Below are 27,836 nucleotides of genomic sequence, written 5' to 3'. Positions count from 1 at the left end.
TGCCAACACAACAACAGCCTGAAAGGTGTCGGAGCAACGGTAGAGAATACGCCACTGGGAAGCGTCCTGGAGCAGGTTGCGAACGTCGCGGCAAACTCCGCTCTCTCCGGAATTCTCATCCGCAATTTGCTAAATGACACTGGAGCCCCGGAACGGGAGAGGTTCTCCGAGGCGATTTCAGGGAATCATCCGGCAAGTGGAGATCCGCTGACACTTCACGTGGATGGCATGACGCTGTACAGCGCCGCAGAGCCCACGGCCGGAAAGATTCTCTCCGCCACTCTCCGTGAGATATATAACGAGGGACATGAAATCACCAGCAACCGAAGTTCTGAGATTCTGCTCAATGCCTCAAAGATCATGTACACTGCGGGTGGTGCCTGGCCCGGAGACCTTGCCGCCAGCCGCTCCCTGCAGCCGCCGCGCAGCCCGGCACCCGTTGGCGGCAATGTTATAATAGCCGACTCTTCCGGAGAGGTCTTTGTGATTTCCCTCACTCTCAACAGCACCTTTGGCTCTGGGATTGTTTCTCCCTCCACAGGAATCCTGCTCAGCGACTTCATCCAGGGCTCCGACTCCACGGAACACTCCGGCCCCACGTTCTGGGCCTGTCCATCGGTCGTGCTGCATGAGGGGGAGGCGGACGTACTCGGTGTCGCAGCTGCCGGAGGGAGTTCAGTGCCGTTCTCTCTGGCTCAGGCTATCATGAATCGCGTTCTCTTACAGAAGGACCTGGCGGACTCAGTCAGTGGGACCGCGTTGGACCTAACGTCAGACGGCTCTGACCCCTGGCTGCGGTACTTTGGTGTGAAAGGGGGAGAAGCGGAGCCCGTGGTGGCCATTGAGGTGTATGCGGAGCACGTTCATGTTGCTGCATCGCACACGCGGAGCACGTGCTGCCATCCTGCCGGACTGTAGACATTTAGATATATGGGACTATGGCGGCCGGGCTGCAGAGCGTAATAATATATTGTTTTTACAGATCACACGTCTTCATGTGTTTAATGGGGGTGTAGACAAAGCGTCGACCACAAAATGTCGACAGTCAGTGTCGGTACAGATAAAGTAACAAAACGGTGACCAGTCCTAATGTAGCAATGTACGAGATAGCGCCCCGCGGAGAGAAGTGCGCACAGTGACCGTCATGTCAGCCGCACTGACTCCCCATGTGACCTGCGGCCCTCCAGCTACTGAGGAACTACACGTGCCAGCATGGCTTGCCACAGAGGTGCTGTCAGGTTATGCTGGCATTTACAGTTCCACAGCGGCTGGAGTGCCACATTCATAATAGACAAATGTGCAAGAGAGCGTCCCAGTGAGAACTGCTGTAGAACTACAAGTGCCAGCATGGAATAGATATGTTTGACTGGCAGACGGGATGCCGGCTGTCACTATACCGACATCGGCATCCCAGTAGTGAGGACCCTCGCACGCTGGCTTCACTTGCCGCGGGTTATAGGTGACGTGAACCCACCAATCAGGAGGGTATATCCTGCGTTGTCCAGGACTACGCCGTCAGCCTTTCACCAGCTGTCGGCATTCTGGCGTCTGTCTCCTGAGTGCTGGGATCCTGCCAGCGTGGCCTGCAGCAGTTGTGCTGTTAGGGTATGCTAATACTGGCAGAGCATGCTGGTATATGTAGTTCCACTGCAGTATAACGGCAAGTTTATCTACTGAGCGAAGAACACTGCGCATAGTCACCCCCCCTCCCCCACTAGACACATGAGCACAGACTAACTGCCCCCCTACCACCCTGCCATAGTCCTATGCACAGACTAACTGCCCCCCCTACCACCCTGCCATAGACCTATGCACAGACTAACTGCCCCCCTACCACCCTGCCATAGACCTATGCACAGACTAACTGCCCCCCCTCCCCCACTAGACACATGAGCACAGACTGCCCCCACCCTGCCATAGTCCTATGCACAGACTAACTGCCCCCCTACCACAGACCTATGCACAGACTAACTGCCCCCCTACCACCCTGCCATAGACCTATGCACAGACTAACTGCCCCCTACCACCCTGCCATAGACCTGTGCACAGACTAACTGCCCCCCTACCACCCTGCCATAGACCTGTGCACAGACTAACTGCCCCCCTACCACCCTGCCATAGTCCTATGCACAGACTAACTGCCCCCCCTACCACAGACCTATGCACAGACTAACTGTCCCCCTACCACCCTGCCATAGACCTGTGCACAGACTAACTGCCCCCCTACCACCCTGCCATAGACCTGTGCACAGACTAACTGCCCCCCTACCACCCTGCCATAGACCTGTGCACAGACTAACTGCCCCCCCTACCACCCTGCCATAGACCTATGCACAGACTAACTGCCCCCCCTTACCACAGACCTATGCACAGACTAACTGCCCCCCTACCACCTGCCATAGACCTATGCACAGACTAACTGCCCCCCTACCACCCTGCCTTAGACCTGTGCACAGACTAACTGCCCCCCTACCACCCTGCCATAGACCTGTGCACAGACTAACTGCCCCCCTACCACCCTGCCATAGACCTGTGCACAGACTAACTGCCGTCCACCCCACTGGAGACCTGTGCACAGACTAACTGCCCCCCACCCTGCCATAGACCTGTGCACAGACTAACTGCCCCCCACCCCACTGGAGACCTGTGAAAACAGACTAACTGCCCCCCACCCCACTGGAGACCTGTGCACAGACTAACTGCCCTCACCCCACTGGAGACCTGTGCACAGACTAACTGCCCCCCACCCCACTAGAGACCTGTGCACAGACTAACTGCCCCCCTACCACCCTGCCATAGACCTGTGCACAGACTAACTGCCCCCCTACCACCCTGCCATAGACCTGTGCACAGACTAACTGCCCCCCTACCACCCTGCCATAGACCTATGCACAGACTAACTGCCCCCCCTTACCACAGACCTATGCACAGACTAACTGCCCCCCTACCACCTGCCATAGACCTATGCACAGACTAACTGCCCCCCTACCACCCTGCCTTAGACCTGTGCACAGACTAACTGCCCCCTACCACCCTGCCATAGACCTGTGCACAGACTAACTGCCCCCCTACCACCCTGCCATAGACCTGTGCACAGACTAACTGCCGTCCACCCCACTGGAGACCTGTGCACAGACTAACTGCCCCCCACCCTGCCATAGACCTGTGCACAGACTAACTGCCCCCCACCCCACTGGAGACCTGTGAAAACAGACTAACTGCCCCCACCCCACTGGAGACCTGTGCACAGACTAACTGCCCCTCACCCCACTGGAGACCTGTGCACAGACTAACTGCCCCCCACCCCACTAGAGACCTGTGCACAGACTAACTGCCCCCCACCCTGCCATAGGCCTGTGCACAGACTAACTGCCCCCCACCCCACTGGAGACCTGTGCACAGACTAACTGCCCCCCACCCCACTAGAGACCTGTGCACAGACTAACTGCCCCCCACCCTGCCATAGACCTGCGCACAGACTAACTGCCCCCCACCCCACTGGAGACCTGTGCACAGACTAACTGCCCCCCCACCCCACTGGAGACCTGCGCACAGACTAACTACCCCCACCCTGCCATAGACCTGCGCACAGACTAACTGCCCCCCTACCACCCCGCCATAGACCTGTGCACAGACTAACTGCCCCCACCCTGCCATAGACCTGTGCACAGACTAACTGCCCTCCACCCCACTGGAGACCTGTGCACAGACTAACTGCCCCCCACCCCACTGGAGACCTGTGCACAGACTAACTGCCCCCCACCCCACTGGATACCTGTGCACAGACTAACTGCCCCCCACCCTGCCATAGACCTGTGCACAGACTAACTGCCCCCCTACCACCCTGCCATAGACCTGTGCACAGACTAACTGCCCTCCACCCCACTGGAGACCTGTGCACAGACTAACTGCCCCCCACCCCACTGGAGACCTGTGCACAGACTAACTGCCCCCCACCCCACTGGATACCTGTGCACAGACTAACTGCCCCCCACCCTGCCATAGACCTGTGCACAGACTAACTGCCCCCCTAACACCCTGCCATAGACCTGTGCACAGACTAACTGCCCCCATCCTGCCATAGACCTGTGCACAGACTAACTGCCCCCCTGCCATAGACCTGTGCACAGACTAACTGCCCCCCACCCCACTGGAGACCTGTGCACAGACTAACTGCCCCCCACCCCACTGGAGACCTGTGGACTAACTGCCCCTCACCCTGCCATAGACCTGTGCACAGACTAACTGCCCCCCACCCTGCCATAGACCTGTGCACAGACTAACTGCCCCCCTAACACCCTGCCATAGACCTGTGCACAGACTAACTGCCCCCCACCCTGCCATAGACCTGTGCACAGACTAACTGCCCCCCACCCTGCCATAGACCTGTGCACAGACTAACTGCCCCCCTAACACCCTGCCATAGACCTGTGCACAGACTAACTGCCCCCATCCTGCCATAGACCTGTGCACAGACTAACTGCCCCCATCCTGCCATAGACCTGTGCACAGACTAACTGCCCCCCACCCCACTAGAGACCTGTGCACAGACTAACTGCCCCCCACCCCGCCATAGACCTGTGCACAGACTAACTGCCCCCCCACCCCACTGGAGACCTGCGCACAGACTAACTGCCCCCCACCCTGCCATAGACCTGCGCACAGACTAACTGCCCCCCTGCCATAGAACTGTGCACAGACTAACTGCCCCCTACCACCCTGCCATAGACCTATGCACAGACTAACTGCCCCCCCACCCCACTGGAGACCTGCGCACAGACTAACTGCCCCCCACCCTGCCATAGACCTGCGCACAGACTAACTGCCCCCCTACCACCCTGCCATAGACCTGTGCACAGACTAACTGCCCCCTACCACCCTGCCATAGTCCTATGTACAGACTAACTGCCCCCCTACCACCCTGCCATAGAACTATGCACAGACTACCCCCCTACCACCCTGCCATAGACCTATGCACAGACTAACTGCCCCCCTACCACCCTGCCATAGTCCTATGCACAGACTAACTGCCCCCCTACCACCCTGCCATAGACCTGAGCACAGACTAACTGCCCCCCTACCACCCTGCCATAGACCTGTGCACAGACTAACTGCCCCCCCTACCACCCTGCCATAGACCTGTGCACAGACTAACTGCCCCCCCTACCACCCTGCCATAGACCTGTGCACAGACTAACTGCCCCCCCTACCACCCTGCCATAGACCTGTGCACAGACTAACTGCCCCCCTACCACCCTGCCATAGACCTATGCACAGACTAACTACCCCCCTACCACCCTGCCATAGACCTATGCACAGACTAACTACCCCCCTACCACCCTGCCATAGACATGTGCACAGACTAACTGCCCCCCTACCACCCTGCCATAGACATGTGCACAGACTAACTGCCCCCCTGCCACCCTGCCATAGACCTGTGCACAGACTAGCTGCCCCCCTGCCACCCTGCCATAGACCTGTGCACAGACTAGCTGCCCCCCTACCACCCTGCCATAGACCTGTGCACAGACTAACTGCCCCCCTACCACCCTGCCATAGACCTGTGCACAGACTAACTGCCCCCCTACCACCCTGCCATAGACCTGTGCACAGACTAACTGCCCCCCTACCACCCTGCCATAGACCTGTGCACAGACTAGCTGCCCCCCTACCACCCTGCCATAGACCTGTGCACAGACTAACTGCCCCCTACCACCCTGCCATAGACCTGTGCACAGACTAACTGCCCCCCTACCACCCTGCCATAGACCTATGCACAGACTAACTGCCCCCCTACCACCCTGCCATAGTCCTATGCACAGACTAACTGCCCCCCTACCACCCTGCCATAGACCTGAGCACAGACTAACTGCCGTCCACCCCACTGGAGACCTGTGCACAGACTAACTGCCCCCCACCCCACTAGAAACCTGTGCACAGACTAACTGCCCCCCACCCTGCCATAGACCTGTGCACAGACTAACTGCCCCCCACCCCACTGGAGACCTGTGCACAGACTAACTGCCCCCCCACTGGAGACCTGCGCACAGACTAACTGCCCCCCACCCTGCCATAGACCTGCGCACAGACTAACTGCCCCCCTACCACCCCGCCATAGACCTGTGCACAGACTAACTGCCCTCCACCCCACTGGAGACCTGTGCACAGACTAACTGCTCCCCACCCCACTGGAGACCTGTGCACAGACTAACTGGCCCCCACCCCACTGGAGACCTGTGCACAGACTAACTGCCCCCCACCCTGCCATAGACCTGTGCACAGACTAACTGCCCCCCTACCACCCTGCCATAGACCTGTGCACAGACTAACTGCCCCCTACCACCCTGCCATAGACCTGTGCACAGACTAACTGCCGTCCACCCCACTGGAGACCTGTGCACAGACTAACTGCCCCCCACCCTGCCATAGACCTGTGCACAGACTAACTGCCCCCCTAACACCCCGCCATAGACCTGTGCACAGACTAACTGCCCCCCACCTGACATAGACCTGTGCACAGACTAACTGCCCCCCTGCCATAGACCTGTACACAGACTAACTGCCCCCCTACCACCATGCCATAGACCTGTGCACAGACTAACTGCCCCCCACCTGCCATAGACCTGTGCACAGACTAACTGCCCCCCTACCACCCTGCCATAGACCTGTGCACAGACTAACTGCCCCCCTACCACCATGCCATAGACCTGTGCACAGACTAACTGCCCCCCACCCCACTGGAGACCTGTGCACAGACTAACTGCCCCCCACCCCACTGGATACCTGTGCACAGACTAACTGCCCCCCACCCTGCCATAGACCTGTGCACAGACTAACTGCCCCCCTACCACCCTGCCATAGACCTGTGCACAGACTAACTGCCCCCCTACCACCCTGCCATAGACCTGTGCACAGACTAACTGCCCCCCTACCACCCTGCCATAGACCTGTGCACAGACTAACTGCCCCCCTACCACCCTGCCATAGACCTGTGCACAGACTAACTGCCCCCCTACCACCATGCCATAGACCTGTGCACAGACTAACTGCCCCCCACCTGCCATAGACCTGTGCACAGACTAACTGCCCCCCTGCCATAGACCTGTGCACAGACTAACTGCCCCCCTACCACCATGCCATAGACCTGTGCACAGACTAACTGCCCCCCTACCACCATGCCATAGACCTGTGCACAGACTAACTGCCCCCCTACCACCCCACTAGAGACCTGTGCACAGACTAACTGCCCCTCCTTTCCCGCTAGATACCTGTGCACAGACTAACTGCCCCTCCCTCCCTGCTAGAAACCTGTGCACAGACTAACTGACCCTCCCTTCCCGCTAGAGACCTGTGCACAGACTAACTGCCCCCCACCCCGCTAGAGACCTGTGCACAGACTAACTGCCCCTCTCTCCCCGCTAGAGACCTGTGCACAGACTGCCTCTCCCTGCCCGCTAGAGACCTGTGCCCAGACTAACTGCCCCTCCCCGCTAGAGACCTGTGCACAGACTAACTGCCCCCCACCCCGCTAGAGACCTGTGCACAGACTAACTGCCCCTCTCTCCCCGCTAGAGACCTGTGCCCAGACTAACTGCCCCTCCCCGCTAGAGACCTGTGCACAGACTAACTGCCCCCCACCCCGCTAGAGACCTGTGCACAGACTGCCTCTCCCTCCCCGCTAGAAACCTGTGCCCAGACTAACTGCCCCTCCCTCCCCGCTAGAGACCTGTGCACAGACTAACTGCCCCCCACCCCGCTAGAGACCTGTGCACAGACTAACTGCCCCTCTCTCCCCGCTAGAGACCTGTGAACAGACTGCCTCTCCCTGCCCGCTAGAGACCTGTGCCCAGACTAACTGCCCCTCCCCGCTAGAGACCTGTGCCCAGACTAACTGCCCCTCTCTCCCCGCTAGAGACCTGTGCACAGACTAACTGCCCCCCACCCCGCTAGAGACCTGTGCCCAGACTAACTGCCCCTCTCTCCCCGCTAGAGACCTGTGCCCAGACTAACTGCCCCCCACCCCGCTAGAGACCTGTGCACAGACTAACTGCCCCTCTCTCCCCGCTAGAGACCTGTGCACAGACAAACTGCCCCCCACCCCGCTAGACATGAGCAGACTAACTATCCCCCCACCACACTAGAGAGGAGTACAGACTAATTGCCCCCCTACCACCCTGCCATAGACCTGTGCACAGACTGCCCCCCTACCACCATGCCATAGACCTGTGCACAGACTAACTGCCCCCCACCTGCCATAGACCTGTGCACAGACTAACTGCCCCCCTGCCATAGACCTGTGCACAGACTAACTGCCCCCCTACCACCATGCCATAGACCTGTGCACAGACTAACTGCCCCCCTACCACCATGCCATAGACCTGTGCACAGACTAACTGCCCCCCTACCACCCCACTAGAGACCTGTGCACAGACTAACTGCCCCTCCTTTCCCGCTAGATACCTGTGCACAGACTAACTGACCCTCCCTTCCCGCTAGAGACCTGTGCACAGACTAACTGCCCCCCACCCCGCTAGAGACCTGTGCACAGACTAACTGCCCCTCTCTCCCCGCTAGAGACCTGTGCACAGACTGCCTCTCCCTGCCCGCTAGAGACCTGTGCCCAGACTAACTGCCCCTCCCTCCCCGCTAGAGACCTGTGCACAGACTAACTGCCCCCCACCCCGCTAGAGACCTGTGCACAGACTAACTGCCCCTCTCTCCCCGCTAGAGACCTGTGCACAGACTGCCTCTCCCTCCCCGCTAGAGACCTGTGCCCAGACTAACTGCCCCTCCCCGCTAGAGACCTGTGCACAGACTAACTGCCCCCCACCCCGCTAGAGACCTGTGCACAGACTGCCTCTCCCTCCCCGCTAGAAACCTGTGCCCAGACTAACTGCCCCTCCCTCCCCGCTAGAGACCTGTGCACAGACTAACTGCCCCCCACCCCGCTAGAGACCTGTGCACAGACTAACTGCCCCTCTCTCCCCGCTAGAGACCTGTGAACAGACTGCCTCTCCCTGCCCGCTAGAGACCTGTGCCCAGACTAACTGCCCCTCTCTCCCCGCTAGAGACCTGTGCACAGACTAACTGCCCCTCTCTCCCCGCTAGAGACCTGTGCACAGACTAACTGCCCCCCACCCCGCTAGAGACCTGTGCACAGACTAACTGCCCCTCTCTCCCCGCTAGAGACCTGTGCCCAGACTAACTGCCCCCCACCCCGCTAGAGACCTGTGCACAGACTAACTGCCCCTCTCTCCCCGCTAGAGACCTGTGCACAGACAAACTGCCCCCCACCCCGCTAGACATGAGCAGACTAACTATCCCCCCACCACACTAGAGAGGAGTACAGACTAATTGCCCCCCTACCACCCTGCCATAGACCTGTGCACAGACTAACTGCCCCTCTACCACCCTGCTACACACAACTATGTGGTCAGAATGTTCATTTATTGACTGCAGCTTACACCACTCTATGGGGGGTAATTCAGACCTGCTCGCAGCAGCAAATTTGTTAGCAGTTGGGCAAAACTATGTGCACTGCGGGGGGGGGGGGCAGATGTAACATGTGCAGAGAGAGTTAGATTCGGGTGTGTTCAAACTGAAATCTAAATTGCAGTGTAAAAATAAAGCAGCCAGTATTTACCCTGCATGGAAACAAAATAACCCACCCAAATCTAACTCTCTCTGCACATGTTACATCTGCCCCCCTGCAGTGCACATGGGGGGTCATTCAGACCTGATCGCACGCTAGGTTTTTTTGCTGTGCTGCGATCAGGTCAGAGCTGCGCATGCGTATGCACCGCAATGCGCCGGCGCGTTGTACGGGTACAAAGCGGATCGTTGCTGAGCGATGGATTTAACGAAGATTCTATTCGCACAGCCGATCGCAAGGAGAGTGACAGGAAGAGGGCGTTTGTGGGTGTCAACTGACCGTTTTCTGGGAGTGGTAGGGAAAACGCAGGCGTGTCCAGGCGTTTGCAGGGCGGGTGTCTGACGTCAATTCCGGCCCCGGACAGGCTGAAGTGATCGCAGCGGCTGAGTAAGTTCTGGGCTGTGCAGATACTGCACAAAATGTTTTTGTACCGCTCGGCTGCACATGCGATCGCACACTTGCAAAGCGAAAATACACTCCCCCGTGGGCGGCGACTATCTGCTCGCAGCGCTGCAAAAAGTAGCTAGTGAGCGATCAGGTCTGAATGACCCCCTATGTGCTCGTAACTACACGGGGGAGTCACATTATTATGAGCACCAGCTAATAGCCGGAGTAACCGCCATGTGCAGGATCATTATGACGGCGCGCTGCTCCACTGTGGTGCGTCGGTCGGTCCTCATGCACCTTTCTAGCCGACAATGGCACGTGGTGATACGGAGATTCCACGTCGGTTATTTGCAATGGTGCCATCTGTCCAGTCACGATAAACCTTCACCGCAGCAGCACGCGGACAGTTCAGACTGCGCTGTGTCAGAAATACCGCCGCCCTTGGCCCAGAAGCCGATTATCCCGATTTGCAACTCTGATAAATCGCCAGCGAGTGATACGTGTGTAGACGGCCTATTTCACCTTATATACCCACCGAGCCAGCGCACGCGACACATGACATACTTCATGGGCTACACGCTGCCGACGTCACATGTAGGAGGTGGTCATAATAATGTGACTCGACCGTATATATTGTTCATGTCGACACGTTGACCATGTTGTCATTCTGACATGGTCAAAGTGCTGACACATAAAATTTAGACATATAGGTACAATATGTGGACATGGATTCTTACCGGCAGCTTCTACTGCAATACGGTCCGGTCCAGTAGCTCGTCGACACGGGGCATAGGGTAAGTATCTGTTGTGGTTACTTCATTCTAGTTGCGGTAGTCCACACAAAACCGTGTAGTCCCATCTTTCTGTCCATCAGTGCTTGCGCAACATGTCTCGTGTCAACGGATGACAGGGCCATGGCTTCAGGGTAACGTGTAGCAATGTCCACCAGCGTTAAGATGTACTTCTTGCCCGTATGACTGGGAATAGCTAATGGTCCAACTAGGTCTATAGCAACATGGGCAAAGGGCTCCCCTATAATAGGTAATGGGTGCAGAAAAGCTTTCCGTTGGGGCTTCCCCAGTCTCCGACAGGTATCACAGGTGTCCCGATACTGCTTAATGTCTCTATAAATCCGTGGCCACATGAAATTCCGCAACAGTCGGGCCAGTGTTTTACGGGTGCCAAAATGGCCAGCTGCAGGGATGTCATGGGCAAGAGCTAGTAATTGTGCGCTGTATTGTGTAGGTCAGAGCTGGCCAAACCAGTCCTTGAGATCTACCAACAGTTCACATTTTCCAGACCACCTCTCTGGTGCACAGGTGTAGTCATTACTAAGTAAGATGTGCTGCATTCATTCCTAACTGACCATTCTACAGATCTCCAGGAGGCCTGGAAAACATGAACTGTTGGTAGATCTCGAGGACCGGTTTGGCCAGCCCTGGTGTAGGTACTACCAACTGTTTAGTAGGCATGACAGCTTCCTGTCCGGGCCGAGGAACGACCACTCGGTACAGTAATTCCTCTTCCCACACTATCTTGCTTCCATCTGTTTCCAACCCCAGTTCGGCTGTGCTCCTCAATTTACTCAGGGAGGGGTCAGTCTGTTGGGCCTGTCGGAACTCACTCGGGTCTACCTGTAAAGTACTGGATGATGGACTAGAGTCACTCACCATTGTCTGGGTAGGTTGGTTCTGGTCCATACAGTATCTGTCGCCTGGGTCACCTCTCTTCATGTTTGGCTTCTGGTCACCACCTGGATGAAGCGTATCACTAGTCCTTGTCCCAGATCATTCCCGAGGACTATCTTGGCTGGTAACCCCTTGAGTACGCCGACCTCCAGAATTCCTTGATCAGGTCCCCAGTCCAAATGTATCTTGGTGACGGGGATATTAGCCTGTTGTCCCCCAGGCGTGGCAATTTGTACATACTGTTGGTGAGGCCCCAGAATCTTGTAGGCCCTGTACCTGTTTATTGGGGGTGATTCCAAGTTGATCGCAGCAGGATTTTTGATAGCAATTGGGCAAAACCATGTGCGCTGCAGGGGAGGCAGATGTAACATGTGCAGAGAGAGTTAGATTTGGGTGGGTTATTTTATTTCTGTGCAGGGTAAATACTGGCTGCTTTATTTTTGCACTGCAATTTAGATTGCAGATTGAACACACCACACCCAAGGGTGGTCTTCAGTATGCCGACTGACGGGATCCTTGTAGGTGAGGTTTCCGAGCAGTACGGTAAAACTTCTCCAGCTCTCTCATTGCATTCTCCCCTTGACTGCTGGCCACAACTGCTGGCTGACTCTCCATGCTGATACTTTGTGTATTAGCTCCCTGGAAACACTACAGGAACTGTGTGATATCCCACCGCTGCCACCAAATGTAAGGATACCGGGTGACCTGGGCATCCTGGGGTTCAGAGATCACACTGTGGAGCGAGGACCTAGTTCAGATCTGATCGCTGGGCTGCGTTTTTTGCTGCCCTGCGGTCAGATAGTCGCCGCCTACAGGGGGAGGGTTAAAATCGCTGTGCGTCACTATGTGTTGCAGAGTCTCTCTGCGCAGCCCCGGACTTATCCAGTGCCATTGAATCCTGCTGATCAGGGCCGGAGCTGACGTCAGACACCCTCCCTCAAAATGCTTGAGCCCGTCTGCGTTTTTCCGGATACTCCCTGAAAACAGTCAGTAGCCACCCACAAATGGCCTCTTCCTGTCAATCACCTTGCGAACGCCCGTGCGAATGGATCCTCTGCACCATCTCGTCACTGACCACCGATGCCCATCGTAGCCGCCCGACGCGCCGGCACATTGCGGTGCATATGGATGCGCAGTTCGGATCTGAACACTCGCGGTGCGAAAGCGCACATCAGCGATCAGATCTGAATTAGGCTCAGAGTTACAATGAAAACAAGGTGATCTTTATTCAGAGACCCAGAAATCCAGAGACCAGCAAGCAGGATTATACTAATAAAGTCCACTCAGAGGTTCAGCAAAGTCCTCACCAGCTGCTCTATATCTCCTCCAGTCCTGGGCAGCAATGACCACTGTGGCAGGGTACACAGAGTGGCTAGTCACCGATGACACTGAGAGGGGCGACACCCCAACCTCCAGTGAGTCTAGCTGTGCACCATCACCTCCACACACACAGTCTCCTTCTCCCAGCAACCTCCAGTGAGTCTAGCTGTGCACCATCACCTCCACACACACACACACAGTCTCTTTCTCCCAGTAACCTCCAGTGAGTCTAGCTGTGTCCCATCACCTCCACACACACACAGTCTCCTTCTCCCAGCAACCTCCAGTGAGTCTAGCTGTGTCCCATCACCTCCACACACACACAGTCTCCTTCTCCCAGCAACCTCCAGTGAGTCTAGCTGTGTCCCATCACCTCCACACACACACAGTCTCCTTCTCCCAGCAACCTCCAGTGAGTCTAGCTGTGCACCATCACCTCCCCACACACAGTCTCCTTCTCCCAGCAACCTCCAGTGAGTCTAGCTGTGCACCATCACCTCCCCACACACAGTCTCTTTCTCCCAGCAACCTCCAGTGAGTCTAGCTGTGCACCATCACCTCCCCACACACAGTCTCCTTCTCCCAGCAACCTCCAGTGAGTCTAGCTGTGCACCATCACCTCCACACACACACAGTCTCCTTCTCCCAGCAACCTCCAGTGAGTCTAGCTGTGTCCCATCACCTCCACACACACACAGTCTCCTCCCAGCAACCTCCAGTGAGTCTAGCTGTGCACCATCACCTCCCCACACACAGTCTCCTTCTCCCAGCAACCTCCAGTGAGTCTAGCTGTGCACCATCACCTCCCCACACACAGTCTCTTTCTCCCAGCAACCTCCAGTGAGTCTAGCTGTGCACCATCACCTCCCCACACACAGTCTCCTTCTCCCAGCAACCTCCAGTGAGTCTAGCTGTGCACCATCACCTCCACACAACACAGTCTCTTTCTCCCAGCAACCTCCAGTGAGTCTAGCTGTGCACTCTCACCTACACACAACACAGTCTCTTTCTCCCAGCAACCTCCAGTGAGTCTAGCTGTGCACCATCACCTCCACACAACAGTCTCTTTCTCCCAGCAACCTCCAGTGAGTCTAGCTGTTCACTCTCACCTCCACACAACTGTCTTTTTCCCAGCAACCTCCAGTGAATCTAGCTGGGCACTCTCACCCCCACACACACTGGCCAGTATTTACTAAAAATCCAAGTTTGGTCGATTTGTGTTTTTTTTTTCTAAGTCCCAATCCGGGAATTCACTAAGCACCAATCTCGGCAGTGTTTGGACTATTCGTAATGGTTTGACTGACAACGTCCCGAAATACGAATGAATAGACCATCGGTCAAACGCGGCTGTTATTTCATAGAATACGGGAATTCACTATTCATTCGTATTTGGGTGTTAGTCTCTGAGGGCTCAAATGCGGTCGTATTTTTTTGCGATTCGTTAAAAAAAAGGGCAAAAAAATAGACCTGCTTTTTCCAGGCGAGTTTACATGTGTTGGCAATAAAAAATCACTCACACCTGAATTAGGATGCCTATAAAAGGATGTTAGGCCCATTTCAATACACCTACACTCAGAAATGGCAGCAGGACTGTGGGCCAGTGATATTTTGTGTGCTGTGGGATTCCTCAGACTCAGACATCAGCCTGTAAGTACCCAGGGCCAAGAAAATGAACATGGTCAGCAGGTTGTACAGGTTCCGCGGAGGCTGCGCAGGCCTCGTTTTTTTAGGGGGCGTTTAAACTTGAACGCATTGTCCGATGATAAGGTCATACAGATGTTCCGTCTAAATCGTAACAACATTTTCCGTCTGTATGACCTTGTCAAACTGGGCCTAGACCCTGAGACAGCACGCTCTCGCTCTGTCTCAGGCCTGCACAAACTCCTGGCTGTGTTGCACTTTATGGCTACTGGCAGCTTTCAGGCTGTGTCTGGGGATGTCATAGGAATCTCACAGCCCTCATTTTCAAGAATCTTAACACAGGTGATGTATACCTAACTACCTCTTCTGTTTTGCGTTTGTTTTAATTTCTCGGTGGCCAGTTCTGTCCTAAAATCTCAAGTTTATTCTTTAAAATGTTCACACAGGTTTTGGCTGTTTTGCAGCCCCACATCGAGGCCTCAATCTGCTTCCCTACCCAGGAGTCTCAGTGGCATGCCGTCAGGGTAGATTTCTATGAGCTGGCTGGCATGCCCAATGTGCTTGGAGCCATAGATTGCACACACATTCAGCTGAGACCACCTAGGGGCAGGCAGCACATATATAGTAACCGCCATTTTCAACACTCCACAAATGTGCAGGTGGTTTGTGATGCAAATCTCAAAATAATGAGTGTTGTTGCTGGTTACCCTGGGGGCTGCCATGACTCCTTCATCCTCAGTCAGTCATCCCTCTTTGATAAGTTGGAGGACGGACAAATGCCAGATGGGCGGCTGCTGGGTATGTAATTTGATATGTGTAGGCCTGCGTATACTTTGTTTAAATACAGGTGCAGATGTATTAACCTGTAGAAGGCATAAGGAAGTGAGAAACCAGTGATATGTACAAGGTGATAAAGGCACCAGCCAATCAGCTCCAATATGTAAATTAACATTTAGGAACAGATTGTCTGCTGCCTTTTTTTACCTTGCACATATCACTTGTTTTTCACTTCCTTGTGCCTTCTACAGGTTAATACATCTGCCCCACAGTGTGTTACTTATGTGTTGTTGTATCTTAACATGATTCACGTTACTATATCTGTCTTTTAGGTGATGGAGGATATGGCTGTTACTCTTGGCTTCTAACTCCATTGTCCCGACCTGATACCCCTGCTGAACACAATTACAATAATGCACATAAGTCCACGCGGAATGTGATAGAAAGATGTTTTGGTGTGCTGAAATCTAGGTTTCGGTGTCTGGATAAGTCTGGTGGTCTTTGTTGTATAGTCCCTCCAAGGTGACTCAAATTGTGTTCTGCTGCTGCTTTCTTCATAACATGTGTTTGCAACAACATCTGCCACATGTTGAGGAGGAGGAGGAAGAAAGCAGCCAGCAAGCAAAGGAATTAGAGAAATCTGGTAATACTTGGAGTACTGATGTAGGGAGGCAGGTTAGGCAACAGATCATAAATCGCTATTTCTAAGGTAAGCTTGGTTTGCTTATTTCATTTGTTGTGTCTTCATAAATAGATGTTTTGTGTTTTTTGCCAAAATCCATTACTCTGAATGTGTCTGTCTCCTTGACACATACAAACATACCCTCGCTATATGCTTAAAAAATGTCGCATGTGTATTGTGTGTTTTTTTAATATCAAAACAATAGATTATGAGTGGCATGCATTAAGTCTGGATAAGTGTTCGAAATCTTGCAGTGCTAATTTCTTACAAGCCAACATCAACCATTTAATATTTTACTTTATCATTGTGTGTAATGTCCTAATGCACAGGTTCACAAACTCGGCCCTCAGGACCACACACAGTGCATGTTTTTCAAGTAACACAGTAGAAGCACAGGTGTATGAATTACTCACAGACATATGTTAAAAGGTTCACAGGTGGAGCTAATTATGTCACTTGTGATTCTGTGAGTAGACCTGCAAAACATGCACTGTGTGGGTTCCTGATGGGCGAGTTTGAGAACCTGTGTTCCCAAAAAACACTCCTCAACATATAATATGTTAGCCTTGAGGAAAACATGTGTCCCTATGTGTGATGCAACATCATATTTAAGACTCACAAACTTACTGTAATCATGAATAATTTTTTTACTAATGTTTGATGCTGTAAACTTGATGATGTGTAAGTAAATACACAGTTTGCCACACATATACATTATTGTACACTTTTTTTTTTTTAAGGGTAAAAGTACATATTTGTTTGTTTCAGCATCATGTGTAAAAACATGCTTAATAATTTTTAACACACACAAACATGTCCCAACAATACTGACATTCATTTGGACAATGTTTTATAAACAAAACAAAGGCAACATATTACAAGCTTTTTACGCCACTCAATTGAGTTCATCTTGTAATGTTGTATAGATAAGAAAGCAAAAATATGTATCACTAACATTGTAATTTGGATTGTCTGCAGGCAAAGAGAATGATTGGAATCTAGAAAGAGTAATGATTAGAAAAAAAAACAAGTGTACAGTTTACTTCCTGCTAAAGACATTCTGCCTGGCTGGCAATTATTGTATCTGCAGGCAAAGAGAATGATTGGAATCTAGAAAGAGTAATGATTAGAAAAAAATCAAGTGGTCAGTTTACTTCCTGCTAACATGTATGTGTGGCTACATCAACATTTTCCTCCTCCAATACCCTAAAAAAAAGAAAAGGAATAAATGTGCGTACTATTTTTTTCTATTATTTTGGCCCACTTATAATTAATGATGTTAAAAAAGGGTCAAGGAGCTAAGTGTGATATTTTGTAAACCATCAAAAACACTTGCAAACTATTTTGTGTTAATTATCACAAATGTCTAACTTGTTTTTTTACGTTTTTTTGGGTGGCTGCTTGTCCTGGCCTTTGCCTTTAGCACTGTCATGTTGGCGTGCTCTGGTGGACCATCTTGGTGGTGATGAGACTGGCGTGATATTTGGAGTAGTCGTACCAGAACTGCTGGTTGTTTGCTGTTGGTGCATGCATCTGAGAGTTTCATTCAGGTTAGTGAGGGTGGCATTGAGTTCACGTGTAGCAGCATTTTGATTGTCTACTATTCTGATTAAACTTTCATTAATCTTTTGACTGTTTTGAAAAATGCTCATATAACTTTGCTGTTGTCTGTGCTGTTCTTCCATTAGTCTGTGCTGTTCTTCCATTATGCGCTGTAAGTTGCCCATGACCTGTGTAATGTCTGTACGCATGACTTCCATGGTATTGCCTATTCTGGTTGTTTGCTCATTTTGTCGACTCAGATTTCTTGAGATTCTTCTGAGGTGAGATGGTAGGCTTGCAAACATTTGTGTCTGCTTACGCAGGCAATCTTCATTAGTGGCCTGCTGTCTAGCCCAAATAGTCCAAAACACCTGATCAGGGCCTTGTGTTCCTGGTGTTGTTGGGCTGTGTTGTGGTGGTGGTGTGCTTTGCTGTGGTGGTGTACTCACAGGTGCTGGGGGGCTCATTCCTTGCGTTAATGGCTGCATTTCTAAGATGTTTGTCTCCTCCATGTCACTGTGTTGGTGTTGTTGCGGAGGGATGCTGTTCCCAGGACTCGAAGCTGAAATATTAAACATATCTACGTTAGCTATCCATTATGTTTGTGAAATGTTAAAAAATCACTACACATGGAACACATGTCATTCACTGTTGCTTTCAACTATTCTGCCTAGCAACATCACTCATAGCTTAAATGCATACATATGCCTGTTTGTGGCAAATGTGTCTGGTTACTTAATTGTGAAAGCAAACACTTTAGTTTTATTGTAGCTCACACATACTCCACCATAAAAAAACATTGTAATACATAATGTGTTACCTTATAGCTTTGTTCCAACAAACATAGTAATGTTTTTGAATGTATTTTGCAATGTAACCTCAAGCACACATGAGAGATTCAGAAAAAAAAAACTTTCAACAAACAAACCAACATGCTTTTTTGTTGCAGCATCTTATACCCAATGTCATACTGTATGACTCAAGTGGACATACATATCTTTACTGGATGTGGACAAGGACATTTAGTTTGGATTCCATTTCAGCTTTTACTTACTGCGGTAAGTATTTTTGTTTTGGAAGTGTTTTGACTTAATGCGGTTATGACTGATTATGATTATGTTCTGACATTTTTCACTTTGATTCCAGTTTGATACTCACAATCAAGATGAGGGGAGTGTGGATGACGTCTTGGAGGTGTGTCCAAAATTTGGAGTCGGGGGACAGAACATACGGATGATAATCTTCGTGACAGGGTAGCCTGCTGTGTTTGTGCCGGGACATACGACCTTGCTTTCTTTTCGGCCACAGGTTTTTTGTGGTGATGTCTTACAGAAGTGCCACGTCTGCTGCTCCATACTTCTTTTGATGGACCTTTTAATGAAAGTGCAATTTTGTTATGGCCATTCCTTTACAAGCATACCCTATACTACAATGGACACTTTACCTGCTTCCGCAGCGTCATCATCATCAGATGTGTTAGGATTTACTGGCCGACGAGTAGTACTGCTTTTTTCAGACACTGTATAAAATGAAATATATTCATAAATCATACTATTGTGTATACATCCACCCATTATGCTTATAAACATTTATACATTTAGAAATGCTTGGTTTTTAATTCAAACAAACATAAGGACCAGAAAGCCAAAAATTAAACACAAAAAACAACCAAAACACATATGCACTATGGCAACATCAAGACAGCCAAACATGTACAGGACACTGATATAGGCCACAAGTTCAAGGAAAGGTTTTTTATTTTTAAAAAAAAAAAGACAACTTCATTTTGTATTGATTTTAAAAATATTACAGATGCAATATCTAATTTGCTCTGTGATGTGGCACTCCAAAGACACATTACCAGTATATGACCAAAATATTTAAAAAACTAATTTTTGGGTAAAAAAATATGCAGTATGGTGTCACGGTACAAATACAAGCCAAAAAAAAAACAAAAAAAACAATAACATTCTCTAAAGATGACATTACACATGTAAGTGGTTTAAAAACAACTTTCCAGTACTCCAGCCTCTAACATGACAACGAATTTGTTCACTTAAAAAAACCATGGAACACATATATAAAACAGTCATAATCTAAAAAAAAAAAAACGCCCAAAAGGAACACATTATTGCAGGACAAATCAGAGACACACCAAGTCCAAACTACACATGCTAAATATCTGTCTGAAAAACACATGACATACAATAAAGTAAGATGTTACATTGGCTTTTAGCTAACACATGACCCAAAACAATGAATTTGCAGACACACACTTGAAGATGGGAGGAATATGCAACGTCACATGACACAGATTACAAAATAAAACATTTTAACACAAAAAAAAAAACCACATGCTCACCATTCTTCCTGGGCCTATCTGAATCCCGGACATGGGTTGCAGAGACAACTTCAGGAGGTATTACACTCCGCATGGGCTCCTCATACTCCAGATAACTTGCAATATAGGGCTGCCCACCACCGGTTTTCCGAGCAGACTTGGCCTCCTTGGCCATTTTGGACTTGACACGTCGCTTTATGTCATAGTACCGTTTGCGGCACGTGTCCTCCGTCCGCTTGACCACCCCCTCACTATTGACAGCAGCAACTACTTTCGACCACAACACCGTCTTCCTCCGTGTTGGCACCTTGGCGGACTCAGGCCCAAATAGCTGCCTCTGATACTTCATCAGCTCACGCACCAATGCCACATTTTCAGCAAAACTACACTTAACATTCCGCCCAGTCTTAGTAGTGGTGCGTGGCTGCGGAGCTCTCTGACTGTCACTGTCACTTGAGGCTGCTGCAGCAACCTCACCCACCTCCTCCACCTCACTAACACTCACCTCCTCCACCTGACCGACCTCCTCCCCCTCACTCACACCCTCCACCTCTGAGTCACACATAATTGTGTGTCTACACAGTTAACACAGGGAAAAAAAAAGACAAACAACACACTCCTCCACTACCACTACACAACTCACACACACACACACACACACACTGACAAGGTACTATAAAGAAAAATAACTTTGACTAAAAATGAGACAAAACCACAAAATATAAGACAACAAGAATGACAAGACGACTTTCAAACACAATACCACACTCAGAAATCGCTACCAACACTCCTCACCAAACCACAAAATCACCTACCTCCACAGCACAACCTCCCTCCTCCTCATTACTAACTAAACCCACGAGGTGCGGACGGTTTGGGGCGTATTTATATGGTTGCGCACAGACACTCCTACCATCTGAAACACAACCAATCACGAACGGGGATGAAAATCGAAACTGAAAGTGAAAATGCGGCCGCGGAAAAAAAAACCCTGCCGCGTTTAACTTAGGAAAAAAAGCTGCAAATCCAACAAAAACTCGTACGCAAACGACAATGACGGCCGTAAATGTGCCAAAAAAAACGACTGGCATCGACATCGGAAAACTCGAAAACCATAAAGTCGACTGCTTCGTAACTTTGCGTATATGGATTCAAAAAGTTGCATGAAAATGACCCCGATACAAAACGAGTTTAAACACTACACAAACCGACTCAAACACGGATATTAGTAAATATTGCCCACAGTCTCTTTCTCCCAGCAACCTCCAGTGAGTCTAGCTGTGCACCCTCGCCTCCATACAACACAGTCTCTTTCTCCCAGCAACCTCCAGTGAGTCTAGCTGTGCACCCTCGCCTCCATACAACACAGTCTCTTTCTCCCAGCAACCTCCAGTGAGTCTAGCTGTGCACCCTCACCTCCATACAACACAGTCTCTTTCTCCCAGCAACCTCCAGTAAGTCTAGCTGTGCACTCTCACCTCCACACAACAGTCTCTTTCTCCCAGCAACCTCCAGTGAGTCTAGCTGGGCACTCTCACCTCCACACAACAGTCTCTTTCTCTCAGCAACCTCCAGTGAGTCTAGCTGTGCACTCTCACCTCCACACAACAGTCTCTTTCTCGCAGCAGTCTCCAGTGAGTCTAGCTGTGCACTCTCACCTCCACACAACTGTCTCTTTCTCGCAGCAGTCTCCAGTGAGTCTAGCTGGGCACTCTCACCTCCACACAACAGTCTCTTTCTCGCAGCAGTCTCCAGTGAGCCTAGCTGTGCACTAACCTCCACACAACAGTCTCTTTCTCCCAGCAAACTCCAGTGAGTCTAGCTGTGCACTCTCACCTCCACACAACAGTCTCTTTCTCGCAGCAGTCTCCAGTGAGTCTAGCTGTGCACTCTCACCTCCACACAACAGTCTCTTTCTCGCAGCAGTCTCCAGTGAGTCTAGCTGGGCACTCTCACCTCCACACAACAGTCTCTTTCTCGCAGCAGTCTCCAGTGAGTCTAGCTGTGCACTAACCTCCACACAACAGTCTCTTTCTCCCAGCAAACTCCAGTGAGTCTAGCTGTGCACTCTCACCTCCACACAACAGTCTCTTTCTCGCAGCAGTCTCCAGTGAGTCTAGCTGTGCACTCTCACCTCCACACAACAGTCTCTTTCTCGCAGCAGTCTCCAGTGAGTCTAGCTGGGCACTCTCACCTCCACACAACAGTCTCTTTCTCTCAGCAACCTCCAGTGAGTCTAGCTGTGCACTCTCACCTCCACACAACAGTCTCTTTCTCGCAGCAGTCTCCAGTGAGTCTAGCTGTGCACTAACCTCCACACACAGTCTCTTTCTCCCAGCAAACTCCAGTGAGTCTAGCTGTGCACTCTCACCTCCACACAACAGTCTCTTTCTCCCAGCAACCTCCAGTGAGTCTAGCTGGGCACTCTCACCTCCACACAACAGTCTCTTTCTCTCAGCAACCTCCAGTGAGTCTAGCTGTGCACTCTCACCTCCACACAACAGTCTCTTTCTCGCAGCAGTCTCCAGTGAGTCTAGCTGTGCACTCTCACCTCCACACAACTGTCTCTTTCTCGCAGCAGTCTCCAGTGAGTCTAGCTGGGCACTCTCACCTCCACACAACAGTCTCTTTCTCGCAGCAGTCTCCAGTGAGTCTAGCTGTGCACTAACCTCCACACAACAGTCTCTTTCTCCCAGCAAACTCCAGTGAGTCTAGCTGTGCACTCTCACCTCCACACAACAGTCTCTTTCTCGCAGCAGTCTCCAGTGAGTCTAGCTGTGCACTCTCACCTCCACACAACAGTCTCTTTCTCGCAGCAGTCTCCAGTGAGTCTAGCTGGGCACTCTCACCTCCACACAACAGTCTCTTTCTCGCAGCAGTCTCCAGTGAGTCTAGCTGTGCACTAACCTCCACACAACAGTCTCTTTCTCCCAGCAAACTCCAGTGAGTCTAGCTGTGCACTCTCACCTCCACACAACAGTCTCTTTCTCGCAGCAGTCTCCAGTGAGTCTAGCTGGGCACTCTCACCTCCACACAACAGTCTCTTTCTCTCAGCAACCTCCAGTGAGTCTAGCTGTGCACTCTCACCTCCACACAACAGTCTCTTTCTCGCAGCAGTCTCCAGTGAGTCTAGCTGTGCACTAACCTCCACACACAGTCTCTTTCTCCCAGCAAACTCCAGTGAGTCTAGCTGTGCACTCTCACCTCCACACAACAGTCTCTTTCTCGCAGCAGTCTCCAGTGAGTCTAGCTGGGCACTCTCACCTCCACACAACAGTCTCTTTCTCTCAGCAACCTCCAGTGAGTCTAGCTGTGCACTCTCACCTCCACACAACAGTCTCTTTCTCTCAGCAACCTCCAGTGAGTCTAGCTGTGCACTCTCACCTCCACACAACAGTCTCTTTCTCGCAGCAGTCTCCAGTGAGTCTAGCTGTGCACTAACCTCCACACAACAGTCTCTTTCTCCCAGCAAACTCCAGTGAGTCTAGCTGTGCACTCTCACCTCCACACAACAGTCTCTTTCTCGCAGCAGTCTCCAGTGAGTCTAGCTGTGCACTCTCACCTCCACACAACAGTCTCTTTCTCGCAGCAGTCTCCAGTGAGTCTAGCTGGGCACTCTCACCTCCACACAACAGTCTCTTTCTCTCAGCAACCTCCAGTGAGTCTAGCTGTGCACTCTCACCTCCACACAACAGTCTCTTTCTCGCAGCAGTCTCCAGTGAGTCTAGCTGTGCACTAACCTCCACACACAGTCTCTTTCTCCCAGCAAACTCCAGTGAGTCTAGCTGTGCACTCTCACCTCCACACAACAGTCTCTTTCTCCCAGCAACCTCCAGTGAGTCTAGCTGGGCACTCTCACCTCCACACAACAGTCTCTTTCTCTCAGCAACCTCCAGTGAGTCTAGCTGTGCACTCTCACCTCCACACAACAGTCTCTTTCTCGCAGCAGTCTCCAGTGAGTCTAGCTGTGCACTCTCACCTCCACACAACTGTCTCTTTCTCGCAGCAGTCTCCAGTGAGTCTAGCTGGGCACTCTCACCTCCACACAACAGTCTCTTTCTCGCAGCAGTCTCCAGTGAGTCTAGCTGTGCACTCTCACCTCCACACAACAGTCTCTTTCTCGCAGCAGTCTCCAGTGAGTCTAGCTGGGCACTCTCACCTCCACACAACAGTCTCTTTCTCGCAGCAGTCTCCAGTGAGTCTAGCTGTGCACTAACCTCCACACAACAGTCTCTTTCTCCCAGCAAACTCCAGTGAGTCTAGCTGTGCACTCTCACCTCCACACAACAGTCTCTTTCTCGCAGCAGTCTCCAGTGAGTCTAGCTGTGCACTCTCACCTCCACACAACAGTCTCTTTCTCGCAGCAGTCTCCAGTGAGTCTAGCTGTGCACTCTCACCTCCACACAACTGTCTCTTTCTCGCAGCAGTCTCCAGTGAGTCTAGCTGTGCACTCTCACCTCCACACAACAGTCTCTTTCTCGCAGCAGTCTCCAGTGAGTCTAGCTGTGCACTCTCACCTCCACACAACAGTCTCTTTCTCGCAGCAGTCTCCAGTGAGTCTAGCTGGGCACTCTCACCTCCACACAACAGTCTCTTTCTCGCAGCAGTCTCCAGTGAGTCTAGCTGTGCACTAACCTCCACACAACAGTCTCTTTCTCCCAGCAAACTCCAGTGAGTCTAGCTGTGCACTCTCACCTCCACACAACAGTCTCTTTCTCGCAGCAGTCTCCAGTGAGTCTAGCTGTGCACTCTCACCTCCACACAACAGTCTCTTTCTCGCAGCAGTCTCCAGTGAGTCTAGCTGGGCACTCTCACCTCCACACAACAGTCTCTTTCTCTCAGCAACCTCCAGTGAGTCTAGCTGTGCACTCTCACCTCCACACAACAGTCTCTTTCTCGCAGCAGTCTCCAGTGAGTCTAGCTGTGCACTAACCTCCACACACAGTCTCTTTCTCCCAGCAAACTCCAGTGAGTCTAGCTGTGCACTCTCACCTCCACACAACAGTCTCTTTCTCGCAGCAGTCTCCAGTGAGTCTAGCTGGGCACTCTCACCTCCACACAACAGTCTCTTTCTCTCAGCAACCTCCAGTGAGTCTAGCTGTGCACTCTCACCTCCACACAACAGTCTCTTTCTCCCAGCAACCTCCAGTAAGTCTAGCTGTGCACTCTCACCTCCACACAAGTCTCTTTCTCGCAGCAACCTCCAGTGAGTCTAGCTGTGCACTCTCACCTCCACACAACACAGTCTCTTTCTCCCAGCAACCTCCAGTAAGTCTAGCTGTGCACTCTCACCTCCACACACACACACACACACACACACACACACACACCAACGTCCAGTGAGTCTAGCATACCCTCCAACATTTTACAAATAAAAATCGGTACAAATTAGGCCACGCCCCTTTTCCTATACTTTCAATGGAAGTTTGGTGAGCCAAAAATCAGTACAGACCATAAAAAAAAGGTACAGTACCTATTAAAAAGGTACAGTTGGAGGGTATGGTCAGGCTGTGCACTAACCTCCACACACAGTCTCTTTCTCGCAGCAGTCTCCAGTGAGTCTAGCTGGGCACTCTCACCTCCACACAACAGTCTCTTTCTCTCAGCAACCTCCAGTGAGTCTAGCTGTGCACTCTCACCTCCACACAACAGTCTCTTTCTCGCAGCAGTCTCCAGTGAGTCTAGCTGGGCACTCTCACCTCCACACAACAGTCTCTTTCTCTCAGCAACCTCCAGTGAGTCTAGCTGTGCACTCTCACCTCCACACAACAGTCTCTTTCTCGCAGCAGTCTCCAGTGAGTCTAGCTGTGCACTCTCACCTCCACACAACTGTCTCTTTCTCGCAGCAGTCTCCAGTGAGTCTAGCTGGGCACTCTCACCTCCACACAACAGTCTCTTTCTCGCAGCAGTCTCCAGTGAGTCTAGCTGTGCACTAACCTCCACACAACAGTCTCTTTCTCCCAGCAAACTCCAGTGAGTCTAGCTGTGCACTCTCACCTCCACACAACAGTCTCTTTCTCGCAGCAGTCTCCAGTGAGTCTAGCTGTGCACTCTCACCTCCACACAACAGTCTCTTTCTCGCAGCAGTCTCCAGTGAGTCTAGCTGGGCACTCTCACCTCCACACAACAGTCTCTTTCTCGCAGCAGTCTCCAGTGAGTCTAGCTGTGCACTAACCTCCACACAACAGTCTCTTTCTCCCAGCAAACTCCAGTGAGTCTAGCTGTGCACTCTCACCTCCACACAACAGTCTCTTTCTCGCAGCAGTCTCCAGTGAGTCTAGCTGTGCACTCTCACCTCCACACAACAGTCTCTTTCTCGCAGCAGTCTCCAGTGAGTCTAGCTGGGCACTCTCACCTCCACACAACAGTCTCTTTCTCTCAGCAACCTCCAGTGAGTCTAGCTGTGCACTCTCACCTCCACACAACAGTCTCTTTCTCGCAGCAGTCTCCAGTGAGTCTAGCTGTGCACTAACCTCCACACACAGTCTCTTTCTCCCAGCAAACTCCAGTGAGTCTAGCTGTGCACTCTCACCTCCACACAACAGTCTCTTTCTCCCAGCAACCTCCAGTGAGTCTAGCTGGGCACTCTCACCTCCACACAACAGTCTCTTTCTCTCAGCAACCTCCAGTGAGTCTAGCTGTGCACTCTCACCTCCACACAACAGTCTCTTTCTCGCAGCAGTCTCCAGTGAGTCTAGCTGTGCACTCTCACCTCCACACAACTGTCTCTTTCTCGCAGCAGTCTCCAGTGAGTCTAGCTGGGCACTCTCACCTCCACACAACAGTCTCTTTCTCGCAGCAGTCTCCAGTGAGTCTAGCTGTGCACTAACCTCCACACAACAGTCTCTTTCTCCCAGCAAACTCCAGTGAGTCTAGCTGTGCACTCTCACCTCCACACAACAGTCTCTTTCTCGCAGCAGTCTCCAGTGAGTCTAGCTGTGCACTCTCACCTCCACACAACAGTCTCTTTCTCGCAGCAGTCTCCAGTGAGTCTAGCTGGGCACTCTCACCTCCACACAACAGTCTCTTTCTCGCAGCAGTCTCCAGTGAGTCTAGCTGTGCACTAACCTCCACACAACAGTCTCTTTCTCCCAGCAAACTCCAGTGAGTCTAGCTGTGCACTCTCACCTCCACACAACAGTCTCTTTCTCGCAGCAGTCTCCAGTGAGTCTAGCTGTGCACTCTCACCTCCACACAACAGTCTCTTTCTCGCAGCAGTCTCCAGTGAGTCTAGCTGGGCACTCTCACCTCCACACAACAGTCTCTTTCTCTCAGCAACCTCCAGTGAGTCTAGCTGTGCACTCTCACCTCCACACAACAGTCTCTTTCTCGCAGCAGTCTCCAGTGAGTCTAGCTGTGCACTAACCTCCACACACAGTCTCTTTCTCCCAGCAAACTCCAGTGAGTCTAGCTGTGCACTCTCACCTCCACACAACAGTCTCTTTCTCGCAGCAGTCTCCAGTGAGTCTAGCTGGGCACTCTCACCTCCACACAACAGTCTCTTTCTCTCAGCAACCTCCAGTGAGTCTAGCTGTGCACTCTCACCTCCACACAACAGTCTCTTTCTCGCAGCAGTCTCCAGTGAGTCTAGCTGGGCACTCTCACCTCCACACAACAGTCTCTTTCTCTCAGCAACCTCCAGTGAGTCTAGCTGTGCACTCTCACCTCCACACAACAGTCTCTTTCTCCCAGCAACCTCCAGTAAGTCTAGCTGTGCACTCTCACCTCCACACAAGTCTCTTTCTCGCAGCAACCTCCAGTGAGTCTAGCTGTGCACTCTCACCTCCACACAACACAGTCTCTTTC

General features: G+C 51.7%; 1 protein-coding gene across 1 annotated transcript; it reads right to left on the bottom strand.

Annotated features, from left to right (window-relative positions):
* Positions 1–16,813: 16,813 nt before the first annotated feature.
* Positions 16,814–19,246, bottom strand: LOC134990319 (uncharacterized). Its single transcript, XM_063950676.1, has 3 exons — positions 19,134–19,246; positions 18,848–19,060; positions 16,814–18,251 (listed from the first exon to the last, which is right to left on the bottom strand). Exons 1-3 carry the CDS (start codon positions 19,237–19,239, stop codon positions 17,527–17,529), a joined length of 1,044 nt encoding a protein of 347 aa, XP_063806746.1. The 5' UTR covers positions 19,240–19,246; the 3' UTR covers positions 16,814–17,526.
* Positions 19,247–27,836: the final 8,590 nt, after the last annotated feature.

Source organism: Pseudophryne corroboree, unplaced genomic scaffold (assembly GCF_028390025.1).
Source record: "Pseudophryne corroboree isolate aPseCor3 unplaced genomic scaffold, aPseCor3.hap2 scaffold_1161, whole genome shotgun sequence".
NCBI classification, from domain to species: domain Eukaryota; kingdom Metazoa; phylum Chordata; class Amphibia; order Anura; family Myobatrachidae; genus Pseudophryne; species Pseudophryne corroboree.
This window is presented reverse-complemented; position numbering and strand designations above follow the sequence as displayed.

What these genes read in the sequence shown, in the direction of transcription:
- LOC134990319 (XM_063950676.1), bottom strand. Translation starts at nt 19,239, where the DNA reads ATGATTTATGAATATATTTCATTTTATACAGTGTCTGAAAAAAGCAGT. An exon ending in TGATGACGCTGCGGAAGCAG is followed by an intron (nt 19,061 to 19,133) that starts GTAAAGTGTCCA and finishes TTTCATTAAAAG; the next exon opens with GTCCATCAAAAGAAGTATGG. An exon ending in ACACTCCCCTCATCTTGATT is followed by an intron (nt 18,252 to 18,847) that starts GTGAGTATCAAA and finishes TTAATATTTCAG; the next exon opens with CTTCGAGTCCTGGGAACAGC.